General features: G+C 46.7%; 1 protein-coding gene across 3 annotated transcripts in view; it reads right to left on the bottom strand.

The window, feature by feature from the left end:
• Positions 1 to 15,700, bottom strand: part of TRAPPC10 (trafficking protein particle complex subunit 10) — an 88,716-nt gene that overhangs the window by 31,779 nt on the left and 41,237 nt on the right. For all 3 annotated transcript variants that reach the window (XM_058523209.1, XM_058523208.1, XM_058523210.1), the window contains 2 exons: positions 14,886 to 14,997; positions 12,135 to 12,382 (listed from right to left, as the gene is read on the bottom strand). In XM_058523209.1, the coding sequence (XP_058379192.1) occupies positions 12,135 to 12,382; positions 14,886 to 14,997 (360 nt within the window). The remainder of the gene's footprint in view (positions 1 to 12,134; positions 12,383 to 14,885; positions 14,998 to 15,700) is intronic.

The raw sequence follows: 15,700 nt of genomic DNA, 5'->3' as shown, positions 1-15,700 counted from the left end.
TGTTCAATACTAGAAATCTGAATATTAAGTAGCTATTAGGTGATATTTAGGAATTACTGTTAATGGAGCTCTTTTTTACAAACATAATCACACCTAAAAAAAATTAACAGTAATTCCTATTTTTTTAAGTGTGATTATGTTTGTAAAAAAGAGCTCCTGTTGCTTAGAGATACACACTGAAATATTTACACACGAATAAAACATGATGCCCAGGATTTGCCCGAAAGATAATCCAGGGGAAAGTGGACAGGGACACAGATGAAGTCAGAAATTGGCCACGCCTTGGCTGGTGACTGCTGTAGCTGGTGACGGGTACCCAGAAGTTCATTATATTATCCTTTCTACTTCTGTATATATTTGAGCCTTTCCACTAAAAAAATAATGTCATATTATCAGAAATACAAAAGCATCTACTGTACATTACTGGTTCTAAGATGCACTTTTTTTCACACTTGAGCATCTCTGAAATAGGAGTGTCTCCCACAATCAATGGCATCTTAGCACTTACACTTCGCAGTGTTGACTGTGTTTCGGTGGCACTAATATCATGAGGTATTCTACACTGTATCCCAGTTTTGGTAAGGTATGTTAATTGGTATCATTCAAAATGGAAACTTAAGAAGTAATTCGACATCAGCTGACAAGTGAAGCGCTGATAATGCGGATGAAACTAACTTATGTAAGGACTCCTTCAATACACGTGAGCACAAATAACAGGACGCAGAGCCAAGTGGAAAGAACTGGAGAGTCCTGTTAAATGTTCCCATAAAAGCTACGTTGCCCAGTCTTTGAAAAAGGAGATCAACTACTTAGATCCTTTGAAAAGAAAAACCAGCATAGAAAAAAAATTATGTGCTCAGAAGCTACTTTCATCAAGTGGTACAACTTTCTCGCCAGACAATGGACCACACCCAAAGGGACGCACAGAAGAGCTGGTCGGCAGGACGCAGCTTTGGGACCCTGGACAGAGCCCATTCCTCCCTCCCCAGTCAAACCAGGGTGGGCTCTGAGTGGGCTGACCTCACCTCTCGGGACCGCTAGGTTCCAAGGTGCCAGGCCATCTGGGTACTTTCCCCTCATAAGACACCACCATCACAGGTACCCAATTCTATGGAAACTTCTGCTAACCACGCCGCCTCTCCTCAGGCACACACTGCTTATTTGTCAGGGAGAACGGGGGATGCGCACCAAGCAGGGCTGTACACAGTGCTTCAGGTCAAGAGACTTCTGATTCAGACGAACCCAAGAAGGGGGAAAGAGAAAACCCAGGAGTCAGAGCAGGGAGTGCTGTGGTGGGGAGCCCTGGAGCTGCCGGGGACAAGCGGCCGGGTACAGCGGCCGGTTTTTGGGATCAGGGTGGCTGCACCCCTGGGTGCTGGGCCGCTCTCCAAACCAGCGGAGAGCCAAGAGCAATGGACCTGTATGGCACACATGCACGCGTGGAAGGAATCTACAGAGACAACACCATGAGGTGAAGAGTGGTATCACTTTGTGGAAAGATTAGGGAATAGATGTTTTCTTGGTATATTTGTTTTCTGCAAAGAGCAAGTATCACTTTGGTAAGTTTGACAAATAGTGTGTAAAAAGTAGCAGAATCAGTTAGCAGCAGCTTTTCTAGGGGTAAAAAAAGAAAATCTAGGGGCAGCCACTGGCCGCTACTGAATTTTCAATTTCCAACCTGGAGAAGGGCAAAGCCAGCAGGAAGAGGAAATAGGAGGCAGGTGCCCACAGATGCAAGACAAAGAACAAAGGTGTGCCCTGTGACTCACGGTGCTCTATCCTATTACTGTGTTTGTTTTGTAACTGAAACCTGAATCCTCCCCCAGTCCTGCCCAGGGGACCCCCAGCCAGCCCCTCCTCTGGGCACCCACACCACTGACAGTGCTTACGGCTCCCCGCACTGCTCTGGCTTCTACCACAAGTCCTGCTCAGTGACTGGAGTGTTCTGGTGGACTCTATCGTCAGAGACTACTGTCCTACATTTCCTATTGCACACCATTTTAAATTTTAGTTTTTACTGAAAGACATCTGCCTATTAATTGGTATGTCCCATGGCGTCTATGACACCCTCTGATCAGCTGCTTCACGTGCCATTTATCTCCTACATTGCTACTTACTTGTGTGTGTGTCTGTCTTGGCTCCCAACCAAACCGCAACTAAACCCCGCCAAGGGACCAGCTATCCTGTGCCTTCTCTCCCCACTCCAAAGGCCTGACAGAGCCGAGCTCCATGGCAGCCCAGAACTTCAGAAGTGGGTTAACTAAGGCTTTTGGACATTTTAGTGAAACAAATTTATTTAAAATTTAATTGTACTAATATTTTTTTCATTGCTTTAAAAACATAAGTTACAAAATACATATAGTGAGGTATGTAAAGGGAAGAAATCCTAAGTTTAGAGCTCAATGAATTTTTACATATGTAACCACCACTGAAATCAAGAAACAAACCATTCCCATTATCCTAGAAGGTTCCCTCGAGCCCCTTTTCCCAGTCAACACCCACCCCAAAAAGGACCGCTATTCTGACTTCTGTCACCACCACTGAACTCTGCCTGACTGTTGAACTTCACACAAACAGAATCACACAGCACGAGCTCTTCTGTATACGGCTCCTTTTGTTCAGCTCAATGTCACTGCGATTCAACCTCATTGAGTCTATCACAGCTGGGTCTTCTTTACTGCTGGGTATTATATCTTTCTGTGCTATGCCACAGTTTATTTATCCATCCTCCTGTTGACAGGCGTTTCGGTTGTTTTCAGGGTTTGGCTACTTTGGATAAAACTATTTGCCATGCTGCTCCTCTCTGGGGAGGGAGCCTTCTCAGACTCAGAAGAGTCCCCACTCCCCTGTGCACAGACCACCCAGGGGGACACCGGTGGGCAGCACCAGGTGCCCCCTCCCGCAAGAACCCCAGCAGCAGCTGTGCAAGGAGGAGAGCTTGGCGCTGGTCTCTCTCAAAGCCTCGTGGCCCATGGGAGCCACCATCTCCTTAACAGCTGCAGGTACAGCGAGGGGACAGTTACAAGAGCTGCCACGGAGGGGGGCCTTGGGCATGCCCTCACCAACAGGTGTCTGCAGTCTCCCAGTCCAGACACAACCCACTCATCAAAGGCAATCTGATCATAAGCCATGTTGCCTGGTTACATAGTTGCACCAACTTTGTCTATTTCCAGGGAAACAGAGCCAGGAAATCAACCAAAGTCAGATCCTCTGCTAGTTCACAATCTCCTCTGAACATGCCCATGCTTGTCTTCCAGCTGGCCTCATTTTCTTGAGAACACACCTAGGAATGGGACCGCCAGGTCACAGGACAGGCACGTGTTTAAGCTTTAGCAGACACTGCCACAGTTTTCCCAAGTACTTGTAGAAATTTGCGCCTGTATCACCACAGGCAAGTTCCAATTGTCCTATCTCCTCACCAACATCTGGTATTGTCAATCTTTTTAATGTTATTTTATCCATCACGGTAGAAGTTGAGAATTTTTTTAAAGCCCCATACACTTTGGAAAAGAGTGGCTGTTCTACAGCCACGGTGACGAGTACCCACTGGAAGTGGTTTTAAACCTGCTCAAGTGATGGCGAGCCCACGTCAGCAAGCCAACCCAGGAGCGTCAGCCCCGGGCTCCTGAGAGGCAGCCCATGTGGGACGCACGCACTTCAGCAAACATGCCAGGAGAGCCAGGTGACCCGCATGGTCTCACCTGGGGGGCCACACGTCTGCAGGTGGGGGCAGCCTGTGTCCCTCTGAAAGCCACCAGGCCCAGAACCCCCTGCCGCCCAAACCCGACGAAGAGGGAGCCTCTGCTGCACTCCGAGGGCCGAGCTCGCCTAGCAGAGCCACAGCTCTGTCACTTCCTTTGGAACCAGGTTCAGAACCAGGTCTCAGCGTTTCTTAACAACTCACACTCCCTAACGAGAAGGACGCTGAGCACCTTTCCATAGGCTTCTGGGCCATGTGGAGAACCTCTTTTGTGAACAACAGACCTTTTAAACTCATTTCTTAATATACTATAATTTTGAGTTTTCTTAAAGCCCCTCCTCTCTTATACTGGTATTGTTAGTAACGGCAAGAGTAAACGGCACCATTTTCCAAGCCTAAAATTAAAGACATTCCTTTTATTCTTTCTTTTGTTAAACCTACACCTTTTATATTACCCAAATAACTCAAAAACACGGCGTCCTAGTGAAGCCTAAGGTGCCCACCCTGCCACTGGAGCATCACAGCTGCCGCAGAGCAGGGACTCTGCAGCTCCCTGCCAGTCACTGTCCCCTTCGAGAACCATCACTGGCCGGACGCCTCACAGCAGACTGCTTTTGTTTACTCTTGAACTTTGTATGCACGGAATCAAAACCTACACATTCTCTGGGGTCTGACTTCTTTAGCTCGACTTTATGTTGGTACGATTCATCCACTACAGTCCATTCATTTTGACTGCTTTATGCTCTTCTGCTGTCTGAACGCATCGCAGTAACCGTATCCCTTGTGTGTGATGGACATTTGGGTTATTTCCAGTTTCCAGCAATTACGACTAATGCTGCCACGAGCCTTTCTGCACCGTCTTTGGGCACACACACGTGCAGGTTCTGTAGACACCGGGGGTGGGACTGTTAGGTCATGGGGATGTGTGCTTTGCTCCAGCAGATACCGCCAAACAATTTTCCAAAGTGGGGGCGCCAAGCCACCGTCTCCTCATCAATGAAGGTGTTCCAGCTTCTCCACCCTCTCACTAGCACTTGTCAAGCCTCTCAATTTCAGCCATTCTGGGGGGGTGTGTGGTATTCTGTTGTGGTCTTAGTTTGCATTTCACTATGATTAATGGGATTAAGCATCTTTTCATACGCTTATTGCCCATTTGGATATCTTCCTTTGCCTCTTTTTCACGATCTATCAGTCTTGTTAAGTGATCTGCGGGAGGTCTTCACAGACTCTGGGTGCGAGTCCTTGACCACACACCCTGCAGCTAGTCCTCCACTCTGTGGCCTGCCTTCCACTCACTCAGTGGTGCCTGCTGATGAAGAGAAGATTCGATCTTCACGTAGCCCAGTTTATCACCCTCTTCCTTTATGGGCAGTGCCTTTTAGTCCTGCTTAAGAAATATTTGCTAACCTCAAGATCATGAAGATATTCTCCCATATTACCTTCTAGAAGCTTTCTTGTTTAGATCAAAATTCAACCTAAAATTGTATACGCTGTGAGATCAACATTTATTTTTACATATAAATATTCAGTTGACTCAGAACCATTTATTCATCGAATAAATTTTTCTTGAATCTATTTTTTTAAAACCTACCCCAGGGCCGGCCCCGTGGCTTAGCAGTTAAGTGTGTGCACTCCGCTGCTGGCGGCCCGGGTTTGGATCCCGGGCGCGCACCGACGCACCGCTTCTCCGGCCACGCTGAGGCCGAGTCCCACATACAGCAACTAGAAGGATGTGCAGCTATGACATACAACTATCTACTGGGGCTTGGGGGGGAAAAATAAATAAATAAAGTTTAAAAATAAAAAAAATCCTTCTGAGGGGCCGGCCCGGTGGCGCAAGCGGTTAAGTGCGCGCGCTCCGCTGCGGCGGCCCGGGGTTCGCTGGTTCGGATCCCGGGCGCGCACCGACGCACTGCTTGGTAAGCCATGCTGTGGCGGCGTCCCATATAAAGTGGAGGAAGATAGGCACAGATGTTAGCCCAGGGCCGTCTTCCTCAGCAAAAAAAGAGGAGAATTGGCGGATGTTAGCTCAGGGCTGATCTCCTCACAAAAAAAAAAAAAAAAAAAAATCCTTCTGAAAAAAAAACCTACCCCAACTGCCTTAGTCCTGAACCTCATCCTTTCTCCCTTGGGTTATGGCAGAAGTCTCTAACTCTTTTCCTTGCCTCCATCTAATGCTTCGCTTCTCTCTGCCCTTCGTCTCGCCAGGTCCTAACATCTTTCACGGCACCCCAGCTTCAAACCTAACAATGGCACCCTACTAGCTAGGGAACAAAACCCAACCTTCGAGATGACATACAAAGACCTTCTAACCTCCCTTCAAAATCTGGCTCCCAGGTCCTCTGTAAGCTTACCTCAAAGCCCTGCCTCACCCCTTAAGTTCTAGCAAGACTAAGTTCCTTTACAGTTCCTTAAATATGACCTAATTTTCGCCGCCTGAAATACACTCTCACACTTGTCACCTTGAGCCAATGTCCACCTGGTGAATTCTTCCTCAGCCTACTCATTCCATTAAAACGGAAGCTCCACAGGGCGGGGGTCTGGTCTGTCTTGCTCTCTGCTAAAAATGCAGTGCCTAGAATACATGCTTGCTTGGCACAAAACAGGCACTCAGTGAACATTTGCTGAATGAATGAATCTTTGAAAACCTGGCTCATACAAGAGCATGGCAAGAAACCTTCCCTCCCATGGACTAGGCACCACGTAAATGCCTCCTCAACCGACCCTCAGCGTCCATGCAGAGCTGCCTCCCTCCTGAGGCTGCTCCTCTCCTGAACACTCCTCTCACTGCCTGGCAGCAGTGTGCTGAGGGCCTGCGTGCACAGCCGGCTCAGTGCCCTCTTCTGTGGGTTTCCTGAGGGCAGTGGGACCAGTCTCTTTCTCATCTGTGCACCCTGTGCCCCAGCCCCGCATTCACTACGGTGCCTGGCAGGCAATCACCTGTCTCCTCAGTGATGCCTGGCAGCCCTCTTCTCTAACCCTTTTCCCTCTTCCTGAGAGCCACCAACTCTCACCGTTCTGCCCCAGCAACACCCTTCACATTTACCTCCTTCTGCCACTCCTACCGCTCTTCCAGTGCAGGTCCTCCTGGTTCAAGGTCACACAACAGCCTCCGCCTGCCCACGGAGGAGCCCAGCAGAGGGTCTGGCACACAGCAAGCACTCAGTGACCCCGAGCAGCATTCCTCAGCTACGCCTCTGCTTTAGTCCTCTGCAGGGCCCCAACCTCAGAACACCAATCCCAGCTGGCCAGCCTGGGTCACAGGCCTCATCTACGCCCTCCGGTTTAACCTGGAAGCTTCTACCACACATGGCCTCTGCTCACAAACTGGCCAACTGGCTGGGACGGCCTCTGTGCATGGCTCTGGTCAGTCTCTAGCCCGGGTGGCTCTCTGCGACCCTGAGGAGCCTGCTCCTTCTTGGCCTACCCTGTGTGCAAACATAATCAGAACGTAAGCTGATAAAAAACAAATCAGTACTGAGATGAACACATTAAAAAAAATCATTTGGGCAGTTGATGTGATGAACATATAATGGTCTTCTAGAATGTATCTTCCTTACACTGTTCTACTTACCAATTTGGTAAAGATTAAAATATATACACATGTTACTTTTTTTCTTACCAAAGATGCAGGAAAACAGGCATTGCTACTATAACTGAGAATGGGAAGATCTTTCTGGAAGGCAATTTGACAATATATACTAATGAGCTTTAAAAACATGTGTATCCTTGATCTAGCAATTCTACTTGTACAAACACATCATATAAAGATGGATGTACAAAGACACACACGGCTATAATCGCAAAGAATTTTGAACAGTCCAAGTGTTCACAACAGGACTGATTAAACAGAATGCAGTTCCCCTGTGGACAGAAAGGCCACGGACCAAAAAGGGAACCTCTCGCTGTTACACTAAGCAATAACATTTCCCTCCGTATATTTGTCTCTATTTTCCAAATTTATACAGGGAATACATCCAACTTTTGGTAAATGGAGGGAAAATTTTTAAATGTACCAAAAAAAGAAATACTCTGCAATGGAGTCATTTGAACTCACACAAAACTGGTCTAACTTTATGGATGTTACTTCTTAATCCCTAACAGCTATGCAAGGCAGGTACATTTCCATTTTTCCATATTTTCAATCAGGGGAGCTGGCCCAAGGCTCTTAACTGGCACCCCGGGGTGTGACTCCAGGCCCTACCACAAAGGTGGGGCTTGTTCCCATGGCATCTGGCCAGCACACTGCCTCCTTCTCTCAAAGAAGGTACTTTAAATCAACCGATAAATCAACCAGGAAGTTACAGCACATGCTTTACAAGCCACGAAAGTAAACATGTATGGCATTGTCTGCTAAAGAAATGTCACAATTAGAAGTGCACAAAATGGTTGCAATACTTAGGCTTTGGGCTTAAAAACGGATTAACAAACATAAGCGTAACCCTGAAAGAACCACACGCGGCCCAGCCTGCAGCTGCCTGAGTCCCTAGGCACTATCCCCACAGCTTTGCCCACGGCCGGGGATGGCACCACTGCAAGCCACCTCGGCCCTGTGTGCCAGAACCCAAAGCTCAACACCGGCCTCCGGCCACTGACGTGAATAAGAAAACAATCCAAGAGGAAGCTAGCCCAGACACAGGCAAATGAGTCTATTTTTGAGAGTAGAATCAAATGCACAGAAAAAGTAAATAATTTTGAGTCTTTAGAATTTTGAACGTTTCCACAAACATTTAAAAGAAACTCTAAGCATAAACTTTTCAAGTTAATTGCCAACTGTAAAACTTTAAGATATAACAAGCCTTGCCCACCAAAACACCAACCTACAGGAAGAATCTTAGATGAGAAAGTTGAGGGAATAATTTCATGCTTCAAGTATCACATAACCTCTATAGTCTCATGAGAATGCTGATACCTAAGTTTACACAGAAGTCTCCATCCTTTGAAAGAAAATACTCAAGAAGACATTAATAGGAAGGTCATGCTAAGACCTAACTTGTATGAAGGCTGACGACAGGCCAGGCACTGTGCTAAGCTCCCTGGACACATTACCTCACAGGTCCTCACAACCCAAATGGCAGCTACTGGTTCGCCCCATTTCACAGATGGAAAAACAGCTCAGAGGGTAAGTCAGCCAAGGTCTCAGTGGGAAGCAGGGCTGGGATCTGAGGGCAGACAGGCTGGCTCCAGTGCCCACCCTCCCAGCCTCTGTGCTAGCTATCTTCCTAAAATCTGACCCTCACAGAGGACACCTGATGACCAGACTCGAGTCAAACTGCTGGTACAAGAGAGGAAAACACCGCTGAAGTGAAAAAGAAGTCACCAGTGGAGCCCTGCCAGTGAACTGCACTCAGGTCAGTGCTGGTCACACAGGAGAGCAAGACAGCCTGTGAGGACTGTACAGGCCCGTCCCTGGACAGCGAGTCCGAGAGAGGAGGGCAGCAACCCCGAGCCCCAGGCAGTTGAACAGGCACGGCATACCCAAGAGGCCCAGCTGCCTCGTCCGCTGTGCTGACGCGTGGAGACACGAGTGACAGCGCGGTCACACGTGACAGCTAGCTGGTGCAGCGTGAGGGCCAGGGACCAAGCAGTTGGATCATCAGGAAGGAGAGAGACAGAAAGGAAACAGTGGGTGGGGTGTCCTCCTGGAACTCCGCATTCAGCTTTGGTCAACTCATCTAAAAGGGACATAGCAGAACCGGAACAGTCCAAAGAAGCGCAACCAATGTAATGAAAAGAGGGGATACCCTCCACTCAAGGAAAGATCTAGATGACGAGGACCATTTCATTCAGAGAGAAAAGAGCCAGGGGAGAAAACATCGCAATGGATGTGAAGTGCCTACAACAACAGGAAGCATTTAAAAAGCCCTCAGTGCACTCCCACACCAGAGCGTGAGACCAGAGGGTCCACCTACAGCACGCTGACATGCTGCCCTTCAGCCACAGGCATCCTCGAGGCACATGTTACTTGCACGTCTCTCTTTCCAGCCAAAAGGGTAATAATGGACCTGGGTCTGTCCACTTCTACAATGGCCAGAGGTGTTACAGAACTCAGGAGACAAGCTAAGACGAGCAGAAGAACCCACTGTGTGCGGGGAAAGCTGATAAGAGAAGGCGAATAAGGGAGCCAGCACGCATGCTCTCCCACAGCCCACCTGCAGTCCAGACACACCGGAAGGAGAAGGGATCCAGGGTGGGATAATCACTAGCGAGCAATGACATCAGAGGAAAAGGCATCACTATTCCCACTCTATACTGCACGTCCCTGGTTGGCCTCCCAGACGTACGTTCCACACTCTCCCCGCTGCTGTCAACAGCTCCCTCGCCTCCCAGCCTCCAGAGTGCCTGCAGGAGATCAGAGGGAAGGGGGAGAGGGAAGTGGTTGTAGATGTGCGGCTCCTTCCTGCAGGACCAGCGGCCCCTCACCAGGAGGGCCTAGCCCTTCAAGACAATCCTCTCGGCCTGGCTCTGGCAATGCTCCCTCTCCTCTCTGTAGGCTGGAGGCCATGCTGTGACTAGTCAACTTTCTAAGGCAAGAAAAAGTAAGTGAGAAGACTCTTAAACCCTTGACTTTGTGACGGGCTGGGCCCAGCACTAACAGGACTGGCTCTGCTCCACCCCCGTGGTTTCCCACACCTGCCCCAAGCTGAGCAACAGCACTCCCAATAAACCCTCCCAGGTGGGTTCTCCCAATTTGAAAGTGCCAAGTGTGAACTGCTTGGATTCTAATACACACCCCAATTGTCCCCCAATCCACTAATAAGACCGAAGCTCTAAATTACGTAAAATCTCTAGACACACGTGAACACAGACAGCCCTGTCCTATTAATGAACGGTTACCTCCCAGCCCCGTGCATCTGTCCAGTTGGACAGGAGTAGCCAAAGCAGACTATCTAAATCTACTCAGAGGGAGCCAAAAGAATATCGTTATTTTTCCTCACTTGCTTGATTAGACATCTAAGGCAAGAAAAATAATTTGATAAAAATTCTTAAATTCTTGAGTTTGTGACTCAGCTAGGCTAGGCATTTCTCGTTTAGAAATTAACTAAAATTGAGGCCTGCCCCATGGCGTAGTGGTTAAGTGCACGCACTCCGCTGCTGGCAGCCTGGGTTCGGATCCCGGGCGCGCACCGATGCACCACTTGTCAGGACATGCTGTGGCAGTGTCCCATATAAAGCGGAGGAGGATCGGCACAGATGTTAGCTCAGGGCCAGTCTTCCTCAGCAAAAAGAGGAGGATTGGCATGGATGTTAGCTCAGGGCTGATCTTACTCACAAAAAAAAAAAAAAAAAAAGAAATTAACTAAAATAATTTCTCTTCATTTGGGTAAAAAAAAAGTCTACATCTCTTAAGATTATTTCAAACTAAGTGTTGAGTCTGTTATTTAGTATTCTAGGGTACACAAAATAGACGTTACTATGTTCGGAAAGACTACCCCTACCAAGGGTGTAGCTAATGTGGTAAAGTTGCACTGTAAGACCTTTAGACCGATGCCCCTGGGGAGGAGTACAAGAGAAAGGACACTAACCTGGCTCCAATGATCTGGATTCTGGGACTAGTTACGTCACTGGGTCAGTTATCTAACCACTTCCAGACCCACTTTCCTCATCTGTAAAATGGAACCAGACACTCGCTTGGGCCGTAACCAGGGGACTGGGGGTGTGGGTGTCTATGAATCTTCTGAAGTTACATGTAGCATTGGTATGTGCCCATATGCGTTTTTCTGGGTAAAGAGGTCACTGGAACAACAAAGGTGAGAACCGCAGACTAGACAGCCGCAGACTAGACAGCCGTCGACGTTCCCTGACCTCACTCAAATGCTTATGACTCCATGGGAGTAAAGGAGCTCAGGAGCCCTGGGGTGAATTGATCTTTAAAGGCAAATATTTCCTACAGATAAACAACTTAAAGCCTCACTAACTGGTTCTTTCACACGCACATGCACACACATATTCACAATGTCCCTTCATTAAACTTCGTGCTACTAATTAATGTGGCACAGTTTGCTGTATGCCACTCACATTGTTACCTGCATGCTTTCGTGCAAAACGAAAAGACAGTCCTCAAATAAAATAAATGTCTACCTACAAAACCTAATTCTGCATGACCATGAGGTGAGTAATCTTCATCAGTGAAAACCAGCTCCCATAGAATAAGCCAAAGTCACCTTAGGAAATTATATTAAGAAACCGATCTAAGAAGCTTACTCTGGGCCAACATGAACTCCACGACGCTGAGAGTAGAAATTATATTTTTGAGCAATTAATTAATCAATGTAAAGAGTAACTACACAAATAATATACTAAAAATTAAGGACATTCAGAAAAAGAAAACACTGTCCTAAGCACAAACAGTTCAATGCCTGGGATTTCAAGGTTCAGAGTTTTCTGTTTGAACAATCAAGCAATGGGTAAATTGGGAAAATAGACGACTCACTTCTAAAAGCTTCAGTTCCTGCACACAGTTGTGCAGCAGCTCTAGGGCGCGCTGAGCCACCTCCCACGGCCTCTGCAGGAAGAGGAGCAGGGTGCACTGGCGAGAAAACAGGTAACTGCGCAGATCTAACAGGGTAGCTTCTTGCCTCTGTATCAGTTCACGCTTCTCCATATCTATGGGCTTTCGGAGGATCAATCCATTCCAGCTCTTCACCGGCTGGCAGAAAAAAGTCAGCCAGTTGGCACCATCTAAACAAACACACATCATGAAAGGCACTGACTAAGATTCACCTTCTGCGAGTCTTGCTCAGGACTGAGACCTCATGGACCAAGGGGCAGCTTAACCACCAGCTACTCCCTAACCGCTGGCCCACCCCCTTGGTTTGGCGTGGAACTGGTCTAGTGAGCAGGGCTGGGGTAGTTACCACAAGCACACCCACTTAGTACTGGGCATTTGATGATGAGAGCAGGGATAGGCCACAAGGCACACCACTGTACGTGCCCAGAACGTCATGAACAGGGCAGGAAGCAATCAGAGTCTGACAGGTGAAGGGGTCAGAGAGACCTCAGGCTCTGTGGTCAGTCAGCTCTGAGAAAAGGTGCAAGGCCTGGGCTGGAGCAGGCCTTGCTGGCTCACCTCTACCTGGGTGCTGGAGACAGCCTGCTCATGTGACCATGCTAGGCTTTTTTGCCTTCCTTTGTCCCACACGTTTCCTTACTTATTTAAGACTCATGCCTGTCTCTAACTCAACCATGTCAACTACCTGAGTCATGCTACTAGACGAAAGGACAAGGAAGAGGTAGTTGTAGGAAGCAGAGAGGAAAAAATTCTTGCCTGTCAAAAATTCCCAACGAGGCTCCCCAATTCTAACTTATCATCTTAAGACTCAAATATGATCTTAAAATAAACATAAGAATCTACAATAAGTCATTCAATCTTTATGAAAAAGAAATTTTAATCTATTTTTCTCACTCCAAAAAGGAGGTATTATGACCATTTCATTCTACATTCCTATCAGGAAGCAACTCAATATTGGCCTACTGACGTTATAAACATCTGAAGGGACAACTACAACTAACGGCACCCTTCACCCATCAAGTTACGCTCAGAGCTGTGTAAGCGCACACTAAGTGAGGTGCCCCCTAGCCCTCAGAGCCCCTACCCCAGCAGGGACCTGTGCCGGTGCCCCAGCCTCAGGACTCTGCTGGCTCACTGCCGTGTTTCGTTCAGGCCTCTGTTCAATGCCACCTCCTCAGAGAGCTTCCCAGACTGTCCTGTCTAAATGAAACAGCACCTACCATCACTCCAGCCCCCTCCCCGTAGCCTCTTCTGCAGTCTGCACTTGTTATTATTAGTGCCTGACTTTAAGTTACATGTGTATTTTTCTGTGCCTATTTCCCTTTCACGTAAAGTCCATGAAGGAAGGGGTTCTGTTTTGCTTCCTATTCTATTTAGAACAGTGCCTGGCACAGCGTGGGCTCTAAGTGTTTGTTGTAAGAATGAACAAAAATGAACAATCTTATCATTTAGCTGCAAAAGGTGGTCCAGGCTCACTTCTGGATTTTAAATTGCCCCAGATTTATTTTAAAACTGAGAGAACAAACAAATTATGTGAAATATGATATAAGAAATATGTAAGATATTTAAAAGATATATATATACATAGTATGAAGATGTAAAATGTAAGAAATGTAATTTTACCTCTTCTAAAATTTTCGTATTTAATTAGTAAATACTTTGCTTTGGTTATACGTTTATATTTGCGTCTTAGCAAAGTAAGAGATGCAAACCCGAACTTCATAAAAATTGGTTTGGAGTCGACTCAGTCAGTGACATTCCATCATCATTTCCAGAACAAGGACAGTGTCCACGGCTCAAGCTGACTGTCCCAGGACCTCCCACAAGTTTTCCTGTAAGTTTTCTGGCAGACACTATGGTTCCTTGAAATCACTCCTTTCTTCAGACACTGTGACAAGGGTTCTCAAAAAGAAGCCCCAAAAACATGTCTATGACAGCACTGCTTGTGGTGGCAGGAGCAGAAACAACCCAAATGTCCAACACCAGGGATGGCTGCATAAATGCTAACGAACCCACATGGGGAAGCATTATGCAGCTGTGAACAAAGATAACTCAGACCCTGATACCGTTAACTCGGAGAGATGCCTGTGAGGGGCTGTTAATAAGAACAGCAAGCTACAGACAAATGTCTACATAAAATGATGCCATTTCTATCAAAATAAGTATTAACCAACAAACAGGACAATTATAAACTTTTTTCTTTGTACATGGTTTCGTTGTGCTAATTTTGTACTTCTAAAAGAATTTAAGACATTGTTTAAAAGCTTAAAAAAAAGATGAACACCCATTATAATGGTGTCACAGAAAACTCACTGCAATGAACACTCAAATATTACAAAGATGACCTCGTGACAGAAGTAAAAGATTCCCAATCTTAGGCTAGCAAGAAGCCACAGAATCAGAAGCATCACTAGTTGCAGAAATGACACTTTGTACCTGAAAAACAACTTCTTAAACATTTTATTACTTAAGATTCTTCTAAAAGTGTAAGTGACTAATTCTTAATTCTCATTTTATTTCCTATAGGAACCATGAGACTATATCCCATATAATTTGCATAAAAACAACAACAAAAGATGATTTAATCATTGGCTAAATAAATGGCAGTTTCCAAACTATTTACAAGTGGGAAAAACTGAGAAAAGAATTTGCTTCAAAAACTTCACTACTCACCCCCAGCACCAAAGTTGACCACATACTGAGAAAACAGGGCATCCAGTTCGTCGTACTGCACCAGGGCATCTTCAAACTGCTGCAGCATCTCAAAAACAAAGGCAAGTTCCTCCTGTTCACCCAAAAAAAAGTTTTAAAACAGGCAAAAACATCAATCAGTTTTTTGAAACAGTACGGAGCTACTGAAGATTACAACAGAGAAGAGCATGCAGCATCACAAGGAACGCGTGTGCCACGCCGAGTGAAAATTCACTCAATGACCACAACACGTCAACACTTATGCATGCCCAGAGAGGAGACCGGAGAGAAGTGGGAGAAGGCCAGGGTGACTTCTGGAAACCCTCCATGACCTACCCGCAGCACGGAACACACCAGTCCCCCTCCTGTCTTTGGCATCTCCCTTGCCATCCCAGACACACATTTAATTGGCATTCTTCTTCTGTGTGGAAGAGCTGAACCTTCTGCTCCTTTTACTTCTTTAACCAATGATTTGTTTATATTTATGTAGATTCATGGATATTAATTTTATTCCACGGGTTAAAATCCAATTCTGTCGTTCTTTATTATGTTGCACAAATTGTTCCAGCTTTGGCCATTAGGAGGCTCCTTTAGGTGGTGCTTACGTTCTCTTAATGGACCGCCATCTCTTTTTGTGCGCTTCCTTACTTTCTGGTTCTACAAGATATTCCAGGTCCATCTTGAATTTTCCTTGCCCCAGTCCTGGAATCAACTACTTCTACAAGGACCCCTGGCACCTTTTATGGGAGAAATGAGTTTGAGGAAGAAACCAAGATCCTGGTGCTGGGTGCGCTCAT

This window comes from Diceros bicornis, chromosome 27 (assembly GCF_020826845.1).
Source record: "Diceros bicornis minor isolate mBicDic1 chromosome 27, mDicBic1.mat.cur, whole genome shotgun sequence".
In the NCBI taxonomy this organism is placed as follows: domain Eukaryota; kingdom Metazoa; phylum Chordata; class Mammalia; order Perissodactyla; family Rhinocerotidae; genus Diceros; species Diceros bicornis.
This window is presented reverse-complemented; position numbering and strand designations above follow the sequence as displayed.